Source organism: Ornithodoros turicata, chromosome 4 (assembly GCF_037126465.1).
Source record: "Ornithodoros turicata isolate Travis chromosome 4, ASM3712646v1, whole genome shotgun sequence".
Taxonomy (NCBI): Eukaryota; Metazoa; Arthropoda; class Arachnida; order Ixodida; family Argasidae; genus Ornithodoros; species Ornithodoros turicata.
Window position 1 is genome coordinate 67707358 of NC_088204.1, and position 16040 is coordinate 67723397.

A 16040-nucleotide genomic window follows, 5' to 3' on the forward strand; every position below is an offset into this window, starting at 1 on the left:
CAACAGCTCAGGCACCCGGCGCACTGTACTGAACGTCGTTCGCTTCTAAGATGGCATCTAAGATCCTGCCACTAGAGGAGTGCAAATATTCGAGTTCTCAAATTCTAATTGAATGTCAATTACCCAAATTATTCGATTCACGAATCAAATATCAACTATTCGCTGTTCCGAATATTTGACTATTCGCCGAATATGAACAACAGCATCCCAAAAGTAGGCTTCACCTGATGCTTCCCTCCATGAGGTGAAGCCTGCTTTACAAAATTTTCAGTGCTGCAGGACCAACGATATTTCATAACGATATCGATAACGATAATTGCGTATACTTCGCCTGAGGAAGGAGCGGCGTCCCTCTCAGGTGCACTTTAGTGGTGTCGGCGGGACATTTGGATTTGATGTCTGGGAAGTAGCCTTTAAAAAGCTAAGACTCTTCAATAAAGCCTGCAGCAGCCCAGGGACAAAAAGGGTGTCTTAAAGACGTCCCTTAGCTTCAAAGTTTCGGCAACGCAACTTCCCCATGCGAGACATATGCGCTCCAGCAGAGAAGTTAAAGGACATTCATGGCAAAGTTGAGGCAGGGCAACAATTTGTTTGCCTCACAAGTGGCCTGTGGATGTTCAGAAACAATTACAGCCTGATCTGTGCAACTTGCCACTGCCTGACATCATATTTCGAAATCAAGATAATAACCCCAATAAGTGTAGACACCCCTGAAAAGCAGGAAACACCATCATGTAAAATTAAAGAGTAGGGGCTTTCCACAAAATAATTGCGCGTCTCTTGTTACAGTTGCACATTCCAGAAAAGTTACACTAAAGCCATGGGCTCCAAATTGCAAACTTTTAGTGCAAAAAGCACATGCTGTAAAATTTACACACATATTTCGATTCAGTGTTTCGGCATTTTTTTCCCCATTTGATTCGATATGCCATTCGACTTCAAATATTCGGATTCGCACGCCCCTACCTGCTATAAAGCTGTTAGTGTCTTTGGCTGGAATCGATCCAGCAACCTTGGGATCAGAAAGGTAACACTGTACTAACTAATCCACCGAGGCCGGTTGAATAGCAAGTCGAACTAGTGTTTGACTGACCTTTCCTCTTTTTCTTTAGATCGTCCAAAAACTACTAATATGGGCTACGGTGCAAAAACGAACTCACCAGTCCAACGTCTTCCGCAGGTTCCAGGATGATCCTCTTGTGGAGGTCGTCGTTCTCTGGCTCGTTCCCCGAGCAGAGAGACAGGTAGAAGCGGACAAAGCGGGTCCGTTGCACAACGCTCTGGATTATGAAACACAGTAGCACCACTACCACAGAGATCCCAAAGAATAGCAACGTGTTGATCTGCTCATCGCTCAGGAGAGCTTTCGTCAGCAACCTGTTGATGGACACCAGCAAACCTGCTGCACCTGCCAACAAGACACCATTATGTCATAAAGAACGAGAATTAGCCGAGGAAGGCTGCACACATGGACGACACAAACACGTGAGCCTCCACAGCCAAGAGTCAATGAAATCGAAAAACTCAGGAAAAAAAGGTGCTGATGCCAGGACAACTGTGTATGATTTATTCGGCAGTGGGACATGTATATGATTCCAGTAAATTTTATGGAGGAAATAAACATTGCCATCGCATACCACCGTGCAAGAAAAAACTCTAAAATACAGCAAACAATAGCTACAAGCTACAGGAACAAGTTACAAGGATACAGAGCACGAGCAACTCAAAGGAAGGGGGCAAAACTTCATCAGCATGGCCTTCACAGTTCTTTATAGAGTTCATAAGGTTCATTAAGTCCCGAACCACACTTTCCACATCTCTTAATCAGCTGGACTCTTGCCCCCTCTGTCTCTCTCAAAGCTGCTTGGTCCCTGGTCAAATCCAGCGCACCAACGCCCTGCCCTCAAAGCTCTTTGGCCTTCTGCACACCATAGGACTTCGATCCTTATTGCAAAGGGGCTCATCATTTCATTCCCCACATCACCACCAGCAATGGGGTACAGTATGGCCCCTCACGATGAAACTCCCCATTCATCTTCTTACAATAAAGTTGTTGTTGTTGTTGTTGTACATACACAGTCATTTCTACTTCACTCACTGATACCGTCTATCACTTGCTGACGATTATGGCCCGGGACTTCATGCACAAAAATCTTCTAAAATATGCACGCACATATGCGTCGCGAAACGTCCGAATATGCACAAAATATGCAGAACTAGTATGGCGCTGGGAATGTTGCTACGGAAGCTTTTCCGTACTTTGGAAATGAAAATTCACATTCTTGTGGCCAGTTGGAATGCAAGTTCACAATACTTCGATTCCTTTATTTTTACTTTTAATATGTGCTAGAACTGCCCGGAAAATTGTAATTCTGGATGGAAACTAGTACCCAGACATAACACAGTTGACTGTGTGATGAAATCCCTTTTTCTATGGTCTCATAGCCGCTCCAGCTAAAGCTCAAAATAATTAAACTAACCTGAACTTCCCTGCCACCATTTGCTAAAATATTTCTCAAAGGTGGCAATTTTCAGTGATCCCTCAAATCGCACTTTTACACTATGCCTGCAACCCGGCAGCACCTGCAAAAGTGTAAAGTAAGCTTCACCTAACACTCAGAGGCATGAGGTTAAGCCGCCTTGCAGACTATATTGGAGTCGCAGAAATGTAAAGTAGGCTTCGCCCAACGGTCAGAGGCATGAGTTGAAGCCAGCTTGTGGAATTTCGAATATATTCGAGTATTCTATAAAATGTTACTCAGTACAAAAATTAAATTACACCAAACAACAGCAAGTTACAAAGCACCAGCAACTCAAATGAATGGGACAAAATTGCATCAACATAGCCTTCACAGTCTTTATAAAGTTCATTAAGCTTTACGTGGCCTTTAAACACAGGAATGCAACAACTCAGGGAAAAGAGGCGCTGACGCCAGGAATCGAACCTGGGTCTTCTGATTTCCGGTCAGATATGCTACCACTACACCACACCAGCACGCCATTTCCCATGAGCCATTGAGTGCCTCAAGTACAGTATTTATAAAGTTACTCAAGCTTATATTCTCCAAAAGAGTATAAGAAAGTATGTCTTTTGCTTCAAATTACCCTGCATTTTGATTTCTTTACTTTGGTGTGTGACAAATGATGTAAAAGTCTGACTGGAAACCTCAGACGTCAACAAGAGTTTCAAAATGAAAAGCAGAAGCCCAACAACATTGGCCATGCTGAAACTGCATTCCACGAATCAGCAGTGCCACATCAGCCACCTTGGTCTCCCACACCTCCCTCTCGGGGTGCAATGTCGACTGCAAGCCGACGGCACGCAACGCAAGCCCGATCAATTGTGATCGCCGCAGGCAACAATCTTTCGCCCTGCCGACAAGGGATGGTTCAGGAAAGACTGAGTAGAGGCACCACAACAAAGAGCGAGCACTTGCGCCACTTTGGTTTTCTTTTTTGACCAAAGAACACATGTGTTAGGGTTGTAGTAACTGCTGTTTTGGGAACTTTTTTCTTTAGTTGCAACGCGATACCGGCAGAAAACTTTTTCGTTCTAGCGAAAGTTAAAATGTGTTCTTCCCTATGGCAGCCTGACAAGTAAGGTCAATTATTTTGCTACAACGCAAATTTGTTGTATCACGTTTTGCTGTTTGGTTGTTTATTTGTAAGGAAAAAAAGAAGCGAGGACAACGTTTCACCGTAACAAGGTTTGGCTGTATATCCTATCCTGTTCCAGCCTAGTCAGATACCCTGTGTTGTTTGTCTGTACTCCATATAACAGACCTCAGTACATGCACTGATGAAAAAATAGCAACTTACTTTCACCAGTCATCACAGCTTGTGTGTAACGTGAAGGAAGCATGCTGGTGTAGCCATAGAAGCTGGACTGTTGTACTGGAAAAGGAGTATTGCTGGTAAAGTACACCTCGCGATGGAATCCTTTTGGGCAGATACGTAATGCATTTTGCCCTGCATGGGAATATAATATGCCGCATGGCACTTTGGCATCATGTACAGAGGGTGCAAAGGAAGTCAAGGCTGGCATGCAGCGCAAAGGGTATCTGAATCACCATATTTTTACCAGCTATGTGTACACCAATGGTGCCTTTTCACTTTGATTTGTCATCCATCACCAAAAGGCACGTTGCAGTGACAGACAATAATTATTCAGGAGTTTGACAGAGCTACTTCGAAGAATTTTTCCTTGTCCTGTCCTTACTTTCCCTATTATTTTAAGTAAGGACTTGAATGTACCCACAGCAATTGCTTGCATAGAGCTGGTGGCACTGGACATGACATTCCTTGATGTGGTTTGTAATCGAATCCGTGAATCCTTGAATCCAAGGCAGGGATGTGAGGTTCGAGAATCCGAATCCGAGTGCCCAAAACGGCGAATCAAATCTTTCGAATCCACCAACACGTTTGTTTGTTTCTTTTTCAAACTGGCGCCTCAGTAGACCGCCGAAAGCCTCATTGACCGACGGGTGTTTTCATGTTTGTTTGTTTACATTGCTCTAGACTGAAAGAGTTCAGGCAGGAACTGTTACATTACAGGTTTAAAAGTAACATGGTTTTTGTTTTTGATAGTTGCTTAGGTTTATGGAAATAATTCAGACTCGAGAGCTTATGTACTCCTTGAAGTCGTTGAGGGTGTTAAATTAAATTACGTTTAAGAAGAATTATGCGGGTATATTTTCTCCCGAAACTGCACTATTATTTAATTCGTTTTTCATTAAACGGAGGTATCATACGCTGCTTCGAAACACTTTTCGGTAGAGGTTTTTTTCTGGCATTTTAAACTCTTTTTAATAATAAATAAATAAACCCTATTAATACATAATACTTTACTGTAATAGGGCGGGCCCTACGGCAAAAAAAAGTTAATATTGCAGCATTTTGTGAAGATTTTAATGATGCTACGCAAGGTATGGAAAAAGGAGTGCCTTTGCCTTACGTTAAAAAAAAGATCCTTTTTAAAAGAAAGGATTCGAAAGATTCGAGATCCATAGATTCGCGGATTCGCAGAACCTTCCTTGGATTCAGATCTGGATCCGGATTCATAAAATGCTGGATTCGTCCCATCTCTAGTTTTTGATTTGAACAAACCATTTTCACGCGCATCACTTACCAGTGCATCCAAACGCCACCACAGCAACTGCCACCAGATTGACAGTGTAGCCCACGTCATGCTCAAAGGCATCCCACAGGACCTCAAACAGGGCGACAAACAGAAGGGTGGCAAACGACGACAAGTAGCCGAACGACAGGCGCACGTGAAGCGGGAGCGTTTCGACCAGGAGGTTGTTTATAACCACGGCACCAAAGGCTACAAGAATGTACACCTAGAAGAAAAAATTTTTAATTTTTAACAAATCTGTAAATCACCAAACGGAACAGTGACATGCACGCTTGACAGTGGCCAAACCAAAGCTAAAGAAACGCTATCACGTGTATGCTCCTGATAATAAGCGTTGCTGTTCTAAATATTTCAGTTCAATTTGCAGCCAATTATATATAGTCAAACTCCTTTATAGCGAACACCTTCTTAACGAAAATACAACTACAACAAATTTTTTTGCGGTCCGCTGAGTTTCGTTGTAAAGGAGTTTGACTGTACTAACAGTTCGATTTTATAGCCAGTGCTCTCACAGTTGTAACGTCAATGGCTTCTGGGTGTTGTCCTACGAAGCACTTAATGACCTCTTACCGGTCACCTTTATCTCGGTCGCATGTGATGTCAGCCAAAGTATGGTACAGTGCTCGACAGAAGTTTACGGAACACGCTCCGGCGCATTCCTTCCTCAGAGTGACATGCCAACAGCGAATGGGGCCAAACAAACTTACACACATGTGGCTAAGTAGCCCAGTCACCTGCTTGCGAGTCCATGCGGACCACTTGCTGCTAGCGTGTCTCTCTGAGGAAGGTAATGCGGCAGAGCATGCTCCATAAGCCTTTGTCCAGCACTGTACCAGTGATCACGAGGTACGGTACGGTATTCACACATGTGAGATCCAGGACCGCGTCCGCAAGTGCGCCGGTTGAAACAGGTGTACTGTCGTCCCCGCAAATATTGGGGACATCCACACACATGCGGTTATTGCATTTGTAGGAAGAGAGCTTGGTGAGGAAAATTAGGAAAAAAAGGAAAAAGTAAATTTCCCTCAATTGAGATGAAACGAAAATGATACCAATATGTGGCAAATGTTCCTGGCAAGAAGGAACCCCTTGACCGCATATCTCTACGTTGCCTTACGTCATTTATTACTAATTTCTGTCGTGGCTGGTGGACCACCCTGTATAACGGTGCAAATGCGAAGCAGACGAACTCGGGAACAATCTCCTCCCATTCCTGTGCCTGGCTGATGTCATAATGATGAACGTAGCAGGAGCAGGTAAGCTAGCTGGTGTTGAATTGTAACTCAAGGCAATGTTAATATCAATGTCATAATGATGTTACTATCGTGGAACTTACTTTCGGGATGCACATCATACCTCAAGCGACAGCACACAAATTACAGCAATGCCTTAGCTTCGACACTTTCGAGAACCCATTTGCGTGACCATGCGCACTTACCAAGCTCATATCAAAGACAATGGTAGTGCTAGGGTACTTGGCTTGGAAGTAGTCGACAGCAATGATGAAGCTGTTGTAAGGTAGCAAGAAGCCAACACCAGCCAGTACCAGGGCAAGGTAGACACAGTTGCAGCGGTCCAGTGGCGGTTTCGCATGATGGGCGGAGATGCCCCGTCGGGTCACCCTGTCCACCCAGGTGTTGTGACCCAGCTGAATGTAGCCACGGCTGAGGTTTTCATCCATGGCACAGCCCCCTTGCTAGAAGTCTTCCCACAAGTTTAATACCATGATGTGGGCAATGCCTCAAGTTTTACTCCTGCACTGTTGATTGGCCTCACGTTGGTGCCACGATTGCTTTTAGGTGTCAGTTAGTGCGTTGTAGGGAATGCTGGCAGGTTGCTTAATGGCATTTCGGTGGTTTGGGGTTGCAGATTGTGAAAGCTGTATCAATTAGTTACGAATCCCAGTAAAGTCCCCTTATTTTTATACGTTCCTGCGACCAGTGGAAACGCTGTCCATGGTCACAAAGAAAGTCATCCTCCAGTTCTTGGCCCCCTGCAATACAACGGGGAATATTGAAAGAGTCGACAGAGCAAGTCCACATTCAGAATTTGAGCACGACACATCACAATAATGGTCACCAAGTGTAAACATATGTCCTTGCATATTACCACTTTGCTGTACGATCAGGCGGGGGCAACTCGGGGGGAGGGGGGGGGGTTCGAATGTCGTGACCTCCCCTAATTACATTCATCACCATGAGCTGAATCAGTAAGTATGTGGGCCATGCTTTTCTAGACCAGACCCACTCTCTGAGAAAAATCCTGTCTATGCCCATGTGTACAATGACGTCATCGTGACGTCACCATCACGAGGCTACAGAAGCGCAAGCGGCCTTCAGGAAAAAGAAGAAAACACTTTTCGTCTGTGACAGGCGAAGCACACGAAACACCACTTTCTACCTCATGTCAGTCGACGTAAAACACTGTTAACGCACACACACACAAAATCGAAGTTTCGAGATATTACATACTTTTGTGAAAAGTAATCGGAAATCACAAATCATCAACCTCACGTACGTGTATACACAAACGGGCATACACTTTTATAAACAGTCACCACATCGGGTCGCGGAAAGGTTCGTGTTGGATATACGCGTTCACTACAGTAAGGAGTGTCTAGCGAGTATTTCAATAAAATTGTTTAAGTGTCAAAAGAAGACGCAAGAATGGCCCATAAATATCAAACGACAGCTTAGTGGAGCTACTGCGCGGAGCACAGCTCTCCGGCACGATACGAGAAGCATCACCGAGATCTACACTGAATTGTTTTTTTTGTGTATCATAAGGATGGTGAATAATATGGTTACTCACAGTGCGCAGTGATGTGTAATCGGGCTGCTGGGTCGCTTTATTATTTTGCGAACGATCGATGAGAACCAAAATACGTGCTCTGAGCTTATTACAATGCTACAGTTGTCAAGCAGCAATCAAGCGAAGGCCGACGTCCAGTCCACAATTGTGACTCGTAACAGTTATCAAGATACCGCATTGTAGATATCCGCTGGATCCATATGCTGCAGCTTGCGATTACATACAAGTTTGCGGCCGTTAAGCTTTTCGCAGGCGAACGAGCGTGTCAACGACTCCAGCGAAGTCCCGCTATCATGTCAGATAATTGAGAGTCTACAGCCTGTCGAGGTCATGAATCGAACGGAGTTGTGTTTGATTACGAATAAACAGAAACAAACCTTTCTTACGATCTGCGTCTGCTTGAGACATGCGCGGGAAGCTGCCATTTTCAATTTTTGGCAAGATAAGGCGAACGGCCGCGAGCGCCGCTGTTGGATCAATGGTGCGCGTCGTCTGCTGCAGCTGCTGCCTCATGAACGGGTTGCGTACCACAGCTGGATTTAATTGCTCTTTTCTTTTCTTTTTTTTAAGTTTATCATCATGAATATAATTTGGACGTCGAAAGATTATCGGATGGTACAAAGGTCAAACAGCAGACTGTGCACGGCGTGCGCACCTGCAAATGAAACTCACAACCGCGACGCATGTAAGAGCTACGGACTGAAAAAGGTTTGAAGAACAAAACAGAAAATGGAGCACAACCAAACGCTAAATAGCAAAGTAAGGACAATTTGGACAAATCTCCATGAATGAAAAATATCGCACTTATCATGTAATTAAAACAAAAGTTATTTCGAAGTAAACATATGCACCATGATAGGCAAGCCTGAGCGATGGGCAAGACACGTAAACAAACACAATCACGGAGACACCCATCGCTCAGGCTTGCCTATCATGGAATTTATCCACCAGCTAGCCTGCATTTACGCCATTCTGTCAAACATATGCACACACTTCGATCTGGCTTCCAGCGCTATATATAACCACCCTGCACTTTCACCACTAGCAATATTTTAAACGCTGTGGGTTGATTTCTGTTTTCACCATTCAATACAACTCTCTCAATGTCAACATTACTTGGCCCCACCCAACACAGCAACAAGGGGGAGGGGGCGCAAATTTCTCACTTGTCACCCCAGAGGCGAAAAGTCAACGCCAGTAAACTCAAGTGCTACTCAAGTTCCTCAGGGAAACAGAACTTGGCAAGATGTGAAGATTCCACCTACAGCAAACGGAGAGGAAATAGTGTCAATTACATATATACGCGTCGGATTTTTTTTGTGTGTGGAGGGGATAGCAAGCGGACTTGGCAGTGGCGTAGCAGGTAGTGCGTTTGGGAGAGGGAAACGAGGGTGAAATCCTCCTCCCCATGGAAAGTCCCCGTAGAACCCCTTCCAGAATATTTTTCTCGCCAGGCTGCTGGGACTCGTATATGGCGAACTTTTTCCTTGTTCCTCTATAATAAACATATCCCCCCTTCCCAATGAATATAAAAAAAGGCAGACACTGAGCAAATGTAACATGTTTTATTAGCTGTTACAATAAATAATTTCCATTCCTGTTTGCATATAGCACACAAACATGCATTCAACTGACTAGTGCTATATCAGGAAACATAGTTGATTTTGAAAAAGACTTCTTGGCACCAATATGGATGATGGCTAAACCCTTAATATAAAACATTTTAATCCATTCATGACATCTTTTTGTCGCCATCAGATGCCAATGGCCTGGATGCTGAGCTCATGTCTGTTGGAGTAAAAGAGTAACGCCATTTGAAGTATAACATGTATATGTATATACATATATTACTTTACAAAATGGTTGTACAAAGCCGGAACATGGGTTCTCACATAAAACTAGAGAAATTATACCTGTATAGATACCATGCAATGCTGATACATATCATTCCCTCTTTCACACATACAAGATTGCCCTCACAATGTGCTTACATGATACCACACATTTTCATAACATTTCCTTGTTCGTCAGAAGTATACAAAGAAAGTGTTTTAAGACACAACCAATGGCAGTCCTTGTCTCATGGAAGAAATTTCATTACAAAATAATGTTGCACTTCTCAAAAGGCACCACGAGCCAAATTCTATGCACACTAAACAGGCACCCATTCATAACTGCTAATTCACCCAACATTTACAAACACATCTCACATTTTTCTTCATCGAGTATTTACACAATATGTAGCTCTACAAGGACTACTGGACCTCATACTGAAGGCACTATTGATGCTCTTAGTAATGCTGGCATCATGCAACCAAGAACCACCACATAAAGCTCTTGTTCCCTCTCATGGTCCCTGAATCCCTGGTTACTTGATGTAGAAACCGCGGTTCTATGTACATACTATTTACAAAATGCTTACAGAGTCGTAATAAATTCGTTTTAACATTACAAAAACTGGCTGTGTGGGCAGTGCTACGTTTGAGGGTTGACAGCCCCATTGGGAGCGGACTGGATGCTCCAGGGTGCATCTTGAACAATGTCAGTGGTGCAGCCGTCCCCATTTCCACGCCACTGCGACACGCAAGCTGAAGTGAAGGGGGAGGGATAGGGAAGACAGAAAAGTAATAATGATTAATTATCAGATTTCCATTCAGCAACCATTCCCACAACAGAACTGAAATTCGAGGTGAAGCTGGCTTTTTGGGGGCCCACATAGCCTTAACAATTTTAATGTACTGAACAAATGCAACGACTCTAGCCCGAACAATTTTAAAACACAAACTCTTTACTCTCTCCCCTCAGTACTTTTTTCACATGGATTTAAGTCTTTCCAGTTGTCTGTGTGGCTAGCACCTTAAACACATTTCATGTCACATCATACGGTTTGGTGTAGGGTTAAACTAGGTTATGAAATCATTGTAATATAATTTTAATTATTAATTGCTAGTCAGTGAATTAATAATTAATAAAGTAAAATTAGACATTTTAACTGAAGTAAATGTCACCAAAGTATTATCTATGCCCAAGACGTCGCGAACCTCTCCTAGACAAACAGCCCCCAAATTTTTTCATTAAAAATTTCCATTCCTGATCAACTTCACTGTACTATATCGCTGCAAAAACTACTGAAAAAGTAGTATCTTCATGACCTATTTTTCGCAAATTTTTATTTTCATAATTTTTTCCACAAATTTAAGGTTTCGCAAAATATTGGTAACGAGGTCAGAATTGAAAGATTTTAATTTCCAACAAATGATTTTAACCAACTGCAACTTACTGTAGCACTATTTTAGTACAATATGGCAACATTGACACTACTGGACGTCGATACCACACTTATTCAAACGTCACTTTGTCATTCCCTTTGTTCTCAACTTGACAATATAGACTCACAATGCATCAAAGCTAGAGCTGTGCAAATATTCGAAATTTCGAATACGAATCGAATATCTGGTGCTATTCAAATACTATTCGCAACCTATTTTCAGTATGCGAAATTTTTGAATACTTTTTGAATGGTACTGAAGCGAGGTAGCGCCATTTTGCAAGTGGGCTTCGCCTCATTCCATCCTACAGTTAGGTGACGCCCACTTCATGTTGCTGCCCTTTTTTTTTTCCTTCGTTCTGCAAGTCGGCTTCACATCATTACACTCCAGTGTTAGGTGAAGCCCACTTTACACAGCATACAGTATTCCGTCACTAAACTCTACAACTACTGTGACCTCATGGTCAACACTGTACTCTTTGCACTGCATGCTCCAGTAAATGAACTCCCAACTTTCAGAGTTCTGTTCAGTAACAGATGGAAATATGTGCAGTTTCTAAAAAAAAAAAAAGTACAGGAAATGCAGGATGTAAACATAGAAATTAGGAGATGCACACAAAGCAGGCTGCATGGATCATGTTAACTAACTCTCAATGCAGTTCATCCCACTAATGCAGTCTACAATACACAACACAGAGGGACCCTTCTTTCATGATAGTTATGCTGCATGAAAAGGCTCACAAGCTTCGAACAGAACATCATTGAATGAGCACAACACCACAAAACATTTCACCATGAGGTATTCAAAATTATTTGAATTGGGCCTTTTCTGATTATTCAAATTCGATTCGGCTTCTGAAGAAATTATTTGGATTCGATTCGCAATGGAAACTTCGCTATTCGCACAGCTCTAATCTTTGCTCTCATGTGACAATGTGTATGTACTGATTGTTGATGTCAAGTGCACCAAGCTTGATTCTATGTGAGTGTCGTACTGACGATACCCGATGACCTGGTGAATCCGCAGACTTCCAGCATGCTGGTCTCATTGTGAGCTCCATGGTACAGTGCTGGACAAAAGTTTATGGAACACGCTCCGGCACATTCCTTCTGCAGAGTGACACGCTAGTAGCCAATGGTCTGTACGGACTTACAGACATGTGCCTCGGTAACCCAGCCACCTGTTTGCAAGTCCGTACGGACCATTTGCTACTAGCGTGTCACTCTGCAGAAGGAATGCGCCGGAGCGTGTTCCATAAACTTTTGTCCAGCACTGTACAACCACATAGTACGTGCATCGCAAAATATTCCCTATGCATCCTGCCTAGCAAATTTAGGAATTATTAAAGGGGCACTAAATGCAAAAACAACTTTCTCTCAAATGAAAGTCTGTGTTTCAATTAGTATAATGCAAGGAAAATTAGTTCACACAGTCCTACAGTTTAGAAGAAAATGCCACGAAAATAGAGCAGTCTTTGGCGGCAATGAATGGGATCCCCAGGAGGCAAAGATTGGCGGCATCCAATGAGAGAGCAGGAGAAGCGCGCCCACACCTATCATGAGCGTCCGATCGTAGTGTTCTGTATATGCGCGGCATGATGCACATTGCTGCATTTTTGAATACCGATTCACTGAATTGTGGCCCACAACAGTTCTTGCGAATGTTCTATTGACAACATTTATCTTCACATTCCTTCGGACAGCAACGGCAGTCCGCTTTCCAACGCACACTACGTTTTTCACCGGGACTGCTCCATGGCATGGCATGGCATGCACACGCGCAGCATGGACTAAAAACACCTATGCACAAGCTGCTGCTTATTGCCGAAGCAAGAAAGTGTCCATAACGGAATCAAAGTTTTGAATTATGATAACAAGTACAACGTTAACATCGCGTGCAACGTAATTTGAAGTGAACTTGTTTTTGCATCTCAGTGCCCCTTTAAGACTGCAAAATAAACTACCCCCTACAGTATTTGTTTTGTGCCTTACCAGTGATGAGGGCATCGAGCTCTTTCTCGTTCTTGCAGTGGTGAAATTGGGATGGCCGAGCTCCCCTGACGCTGTCAACTATTGATGGCTAGGAAAGAATGTCAAAATGCGTAAGTAGATGTACAAAATCGCCTCAATATCACACTTCCTTACAAAATCGCAATTTCAGCACTGGGCTGTGATTCAAAGAAAGTTTACCTTCAGGTTAGTATAAATTAGGGTGACTTGCTGTTTTGAGAATGTGTCGCTCAGTGTCTTCAACGTCTGTGAGAAAAAAGACAAGAGGTAAGATTGACAAACTCTGAATAAGGAACAGAATGTGAAACCCTGCGTCTATGCTTCATTAGCACAAACTGAAAACTGACAAGACAATACAACAGAAACTCTCAAATGGAGTTATGCAGATTTTCGAAGCAATATTGAATATTGGGGCCGAATACAGTGATTACTCGATTATTACTCAAGAAAATACAGTTGAACCTGTTATAACGAAATTGAAAATGACCGCACTTTAATTTGTTAGACCGAATACGTCCAGAAAAATGGCCCAAGCGCTGACCCATGTGCCCCCATCCTATGCTGCGCTGTCGTAAGACTGCCGTATAAATAGAGCCTGAAGTTTTAGGGTTTTACCCGATTCTTCCCCGAATTTGCACCCCGAATTGAAGGCTTACTCTTTAGGGCGAAACCCGATTTTGCCCGGCAAATTCCCCTCACTGGGATGTCTGTAGGAATGCACTAACTTACTTGTTTGGCAGAAAATGCAGTTACATCACCATTTGTACCAAACCACCACAGTTAGTTTGAGTAACTGAGCCCGATTTCTCCCCGAATTTAGCGTACTGGAAGTTTTTCCACCTGAATTCGCACGAAGTTAGTGCACATGTTTATTTACCCGATTTTTACCCCCCGAATTTAGAAAAAAATATTTCCCCAAAAACTTCAGGCTCTGCGTATAAACATGGAACGAACGTTTATTATTGAGTGTCACACAATTTTCAATGAGTGCAAACGTCATCGCCGCACTTGCCATTTGCGAATGTATGAAAAACACAAGATCTGTGTGTACCATACTTTCCTACATGGCAAACACAGGACGTTCGTAAGTTGTGGATAAGAACGTTAATTTTTCTTTTCGACCACTTACACGACATTCATTATCGCAAGTTCCTCATCAACTGACAAAACCTTCGCTCTTTGGGCCGCACTAATCACAAAGTACCAATGGAACACAAATTCGAAACTTATGTAATGGGACAGCAATTGTGCAGTTCCCACAACCCAAGCACATGGCAAAAGCGATGAATGTGTATGCCCGAGGCCCGATTCAACATTTATGTGATTTCACGTAACAACGCCTCATCCTCTAGGACTTAGCCTCTGTCCTCCACACATGAAGAGAGGCACATGAGACGGTGCAAAGAGGGGGTTTGCTGCCTACGGGCTTCGTTAAATAGAACACGTCTTACAAAAACACCTTGTTAAATCAATTGCAGAAATGCATTGGTGTCTATGGAGAAATGTTTGTGCAACAGAAACAATAGTTAAATAGAGGATTTCGCTAAATCAACGTTTGTTATATGGATGTTCAAGTGTAACTGCTCAACTGAGCCCAAATTTCACAACAGTAGAATCTCGATGATACAATCACGGATGATACGAATTTCGAGATGATACGAATTATTTTCTGGTCCCGGCCGGAATGCCTATTCTTCCCATGTATTAGAGTTCGGATGATACGAACGCGTTATCTTGCCTTTACGGGCAATTTCGGCATGATACGAATGAGCCGAGGATGCGACAGAGGTCGTTCCCCCGTGACGCGAGAGCGCGCGAGTCATGTGGCTGCGTCTTTCGAAAAGGGAGGGCGATCCTCACCACGAACTCCCTTACATCATGTAGCGCAATGCAAGCAATGACTTTCCTTTTGGTGGTGGTGGTGGTGGTGGAGATAAGATCAAAGGGATTGAACAGCCCGGAACCTTATCACCTTATCTCTGTTTTGACCTTTTTACACCCCTTGCAACAATAAACCGCGAAGCTGTGTGACATCGCTCTGGCAGAAAACAGCGAGCAGAACCCCAGAACACGTGGAGGGAACATATCAGGACAACTTGTGGCAACATTACGCGTCACCATTCCGCAAGTCGGCTTCACCTAACGCCTGCTTGCTTTATGCGAAGCTCACTTTAGACAACTGTCGCGAGACTCGCGGGTGAAAAGCACGTGCTACATCTTTTAAATCATCTCGCGTATTTGGGCAGCATTGGCCAAAAACGGAGACACAAAAGCGTTACAACCGACCTCTTTCATTGACAGTAACGGAAAATGAACAGTCACTGTCTATTTTCTTGCCTCAATTTTTATTTTAGTTTAATTCGTTTGATACGAATTTCGGATACGAATTTTTTCCGCAACCCCGTGAGATTCGTATCATCGAGATTCTACTGTATTTGCACAGCCCATATCCATATTAATTAATCCATGTAAGCAGTAGAAAGTGAACTTGAGATGAATTCAAGTGTGCTAAAGGCAGATGGCAAAAGGACATAACAAAATGACGGTAAACTGTTAGTGCTCACCAGAGCAGTAGTGTAGTCGGAGGAGTTAATGTGAAGACCATCGACGACGATAAACCTGAGGCAACTCTCAGAAGTGTCTGGCAGAGCCTTTGTGATCTTCTGGCTTGTGTACATAGATGATGGGAAGAGGACACTGCGGTCCGGTGACACGTAGATGTATGGAATACCGGAAGCAGTCTAGGAAGGCAAAAGATTAACATTATTGCACACATTACCCACACCTTGTAATGTGGATAAAAGTACCCTAATG

At 43.3% G+C, this 16040-nt stretch overlaps 2 protein-coding genes, 1 long non-coding RNA gene and 1 other non-coding gene across 13 annotated transcripts in view; 1 reads left to right on the plus strand and 3 right to left on the minus strand.

Annotated features, from left to right (window-relative positions):
* The window catches only part of LOC135391756 (uncharacterized), a 70885-nt gene extending 68815 nt beyond the window's left edge, over positions 1 to 2070 (plus strand). Inside the window, exon 2 of the long non-coding RNA XR_010422088.1 lies at positions 1181 to 2070. This is a non-coding gene — a long non-coding RNA (uncharacterized LOC135391756). The remainder of the gene's footprint in view (positions 1 to 1180) is intronic.
* LOC135391754 (equilibrative nucleoside transporter 4-like) overlaps positions 1 to 8409 on the minus strand; it is a 134401-nt gene extending 125992 nt beyond the window's left edge. For 2 of the 5 annotated variants that reach the window (XM_064622181.1, XM_064622185.1), the window contains exons 1-5: positions 8326 to 8409; positions 6576 to 7130; positions 5129 to 5342; positions 3820 to 3894; positions 1161 to 1408 (exon numbers count right to left, since the gene is read on the minus strand). In XM_064622181.1, the coding sequence (XP_064478251.1) occupies positions 1161 to 1408; positions 3820 to 3894; positions 5129 to 5342; positions 6576 to 6818 (780 nt within the window). In that variant the 5' untranslated portion in view covers positions 6819 to 7130; positions 8326 to 8409. Of the gene's footprint in view, positions 1 to 1160; positions 1409 to 3819; positions 3895 to 5128; positions 5343 to 6575; positions 7131 to 7246; positions 7274 to 7608; positions 7677 to 7948; positions 8303 to 8325 lie in introns of those variants that run through there. The other 3 variants (XM_064622182.1, XM_064622184.1, XM_064622183.1) reach the window with 3 other exon arrangements.
* On the minus strand, positions 2925 to 2995 carry Trnas-gga (transfer RNA serine (anticodon GGA)). Its single transcript has one exon. It is a non-coding gene; the product is annotated as a tRNA-Ser (tRNA).
* A 1085-nt stretch (positions 8410 to 9494) lies between the features above and the next one.
* The window catches only part of LOC135391757 (sodium-independent sulfate anion transporter-like), a 109465-nt gene continuing 102919 nt past the window's right edge, over positions 9495 to 16040 (minus strand). For all 6 annotated transcript variants that reach the window (XM_064622187.1, XM_064622186.1, XM_064622188.1 and 3 more), the window contains 4 exons: positions 15791 to 15967; positions 13407 to 13472; positions 13209 to 13296; positions 9495 to 10536 (listed from right to left, as the gene is read on the minus strand). In XM_064622187.1, the coding sequence (XP_064478257.1) occupies positions 10424 to 10536; positions 13209 to 13296; positions 13407 to 13472; positions 15791 to 15967 (444 nt within the window). In that variant the 3' untranslated portion in view covers positions 9495 to 10423. The remainder of the gene's footprint in view (positions 10537 to 13208; positions 13297 to 13406; positions 13473 to 15790; positions 15968 to 16040) is intronic.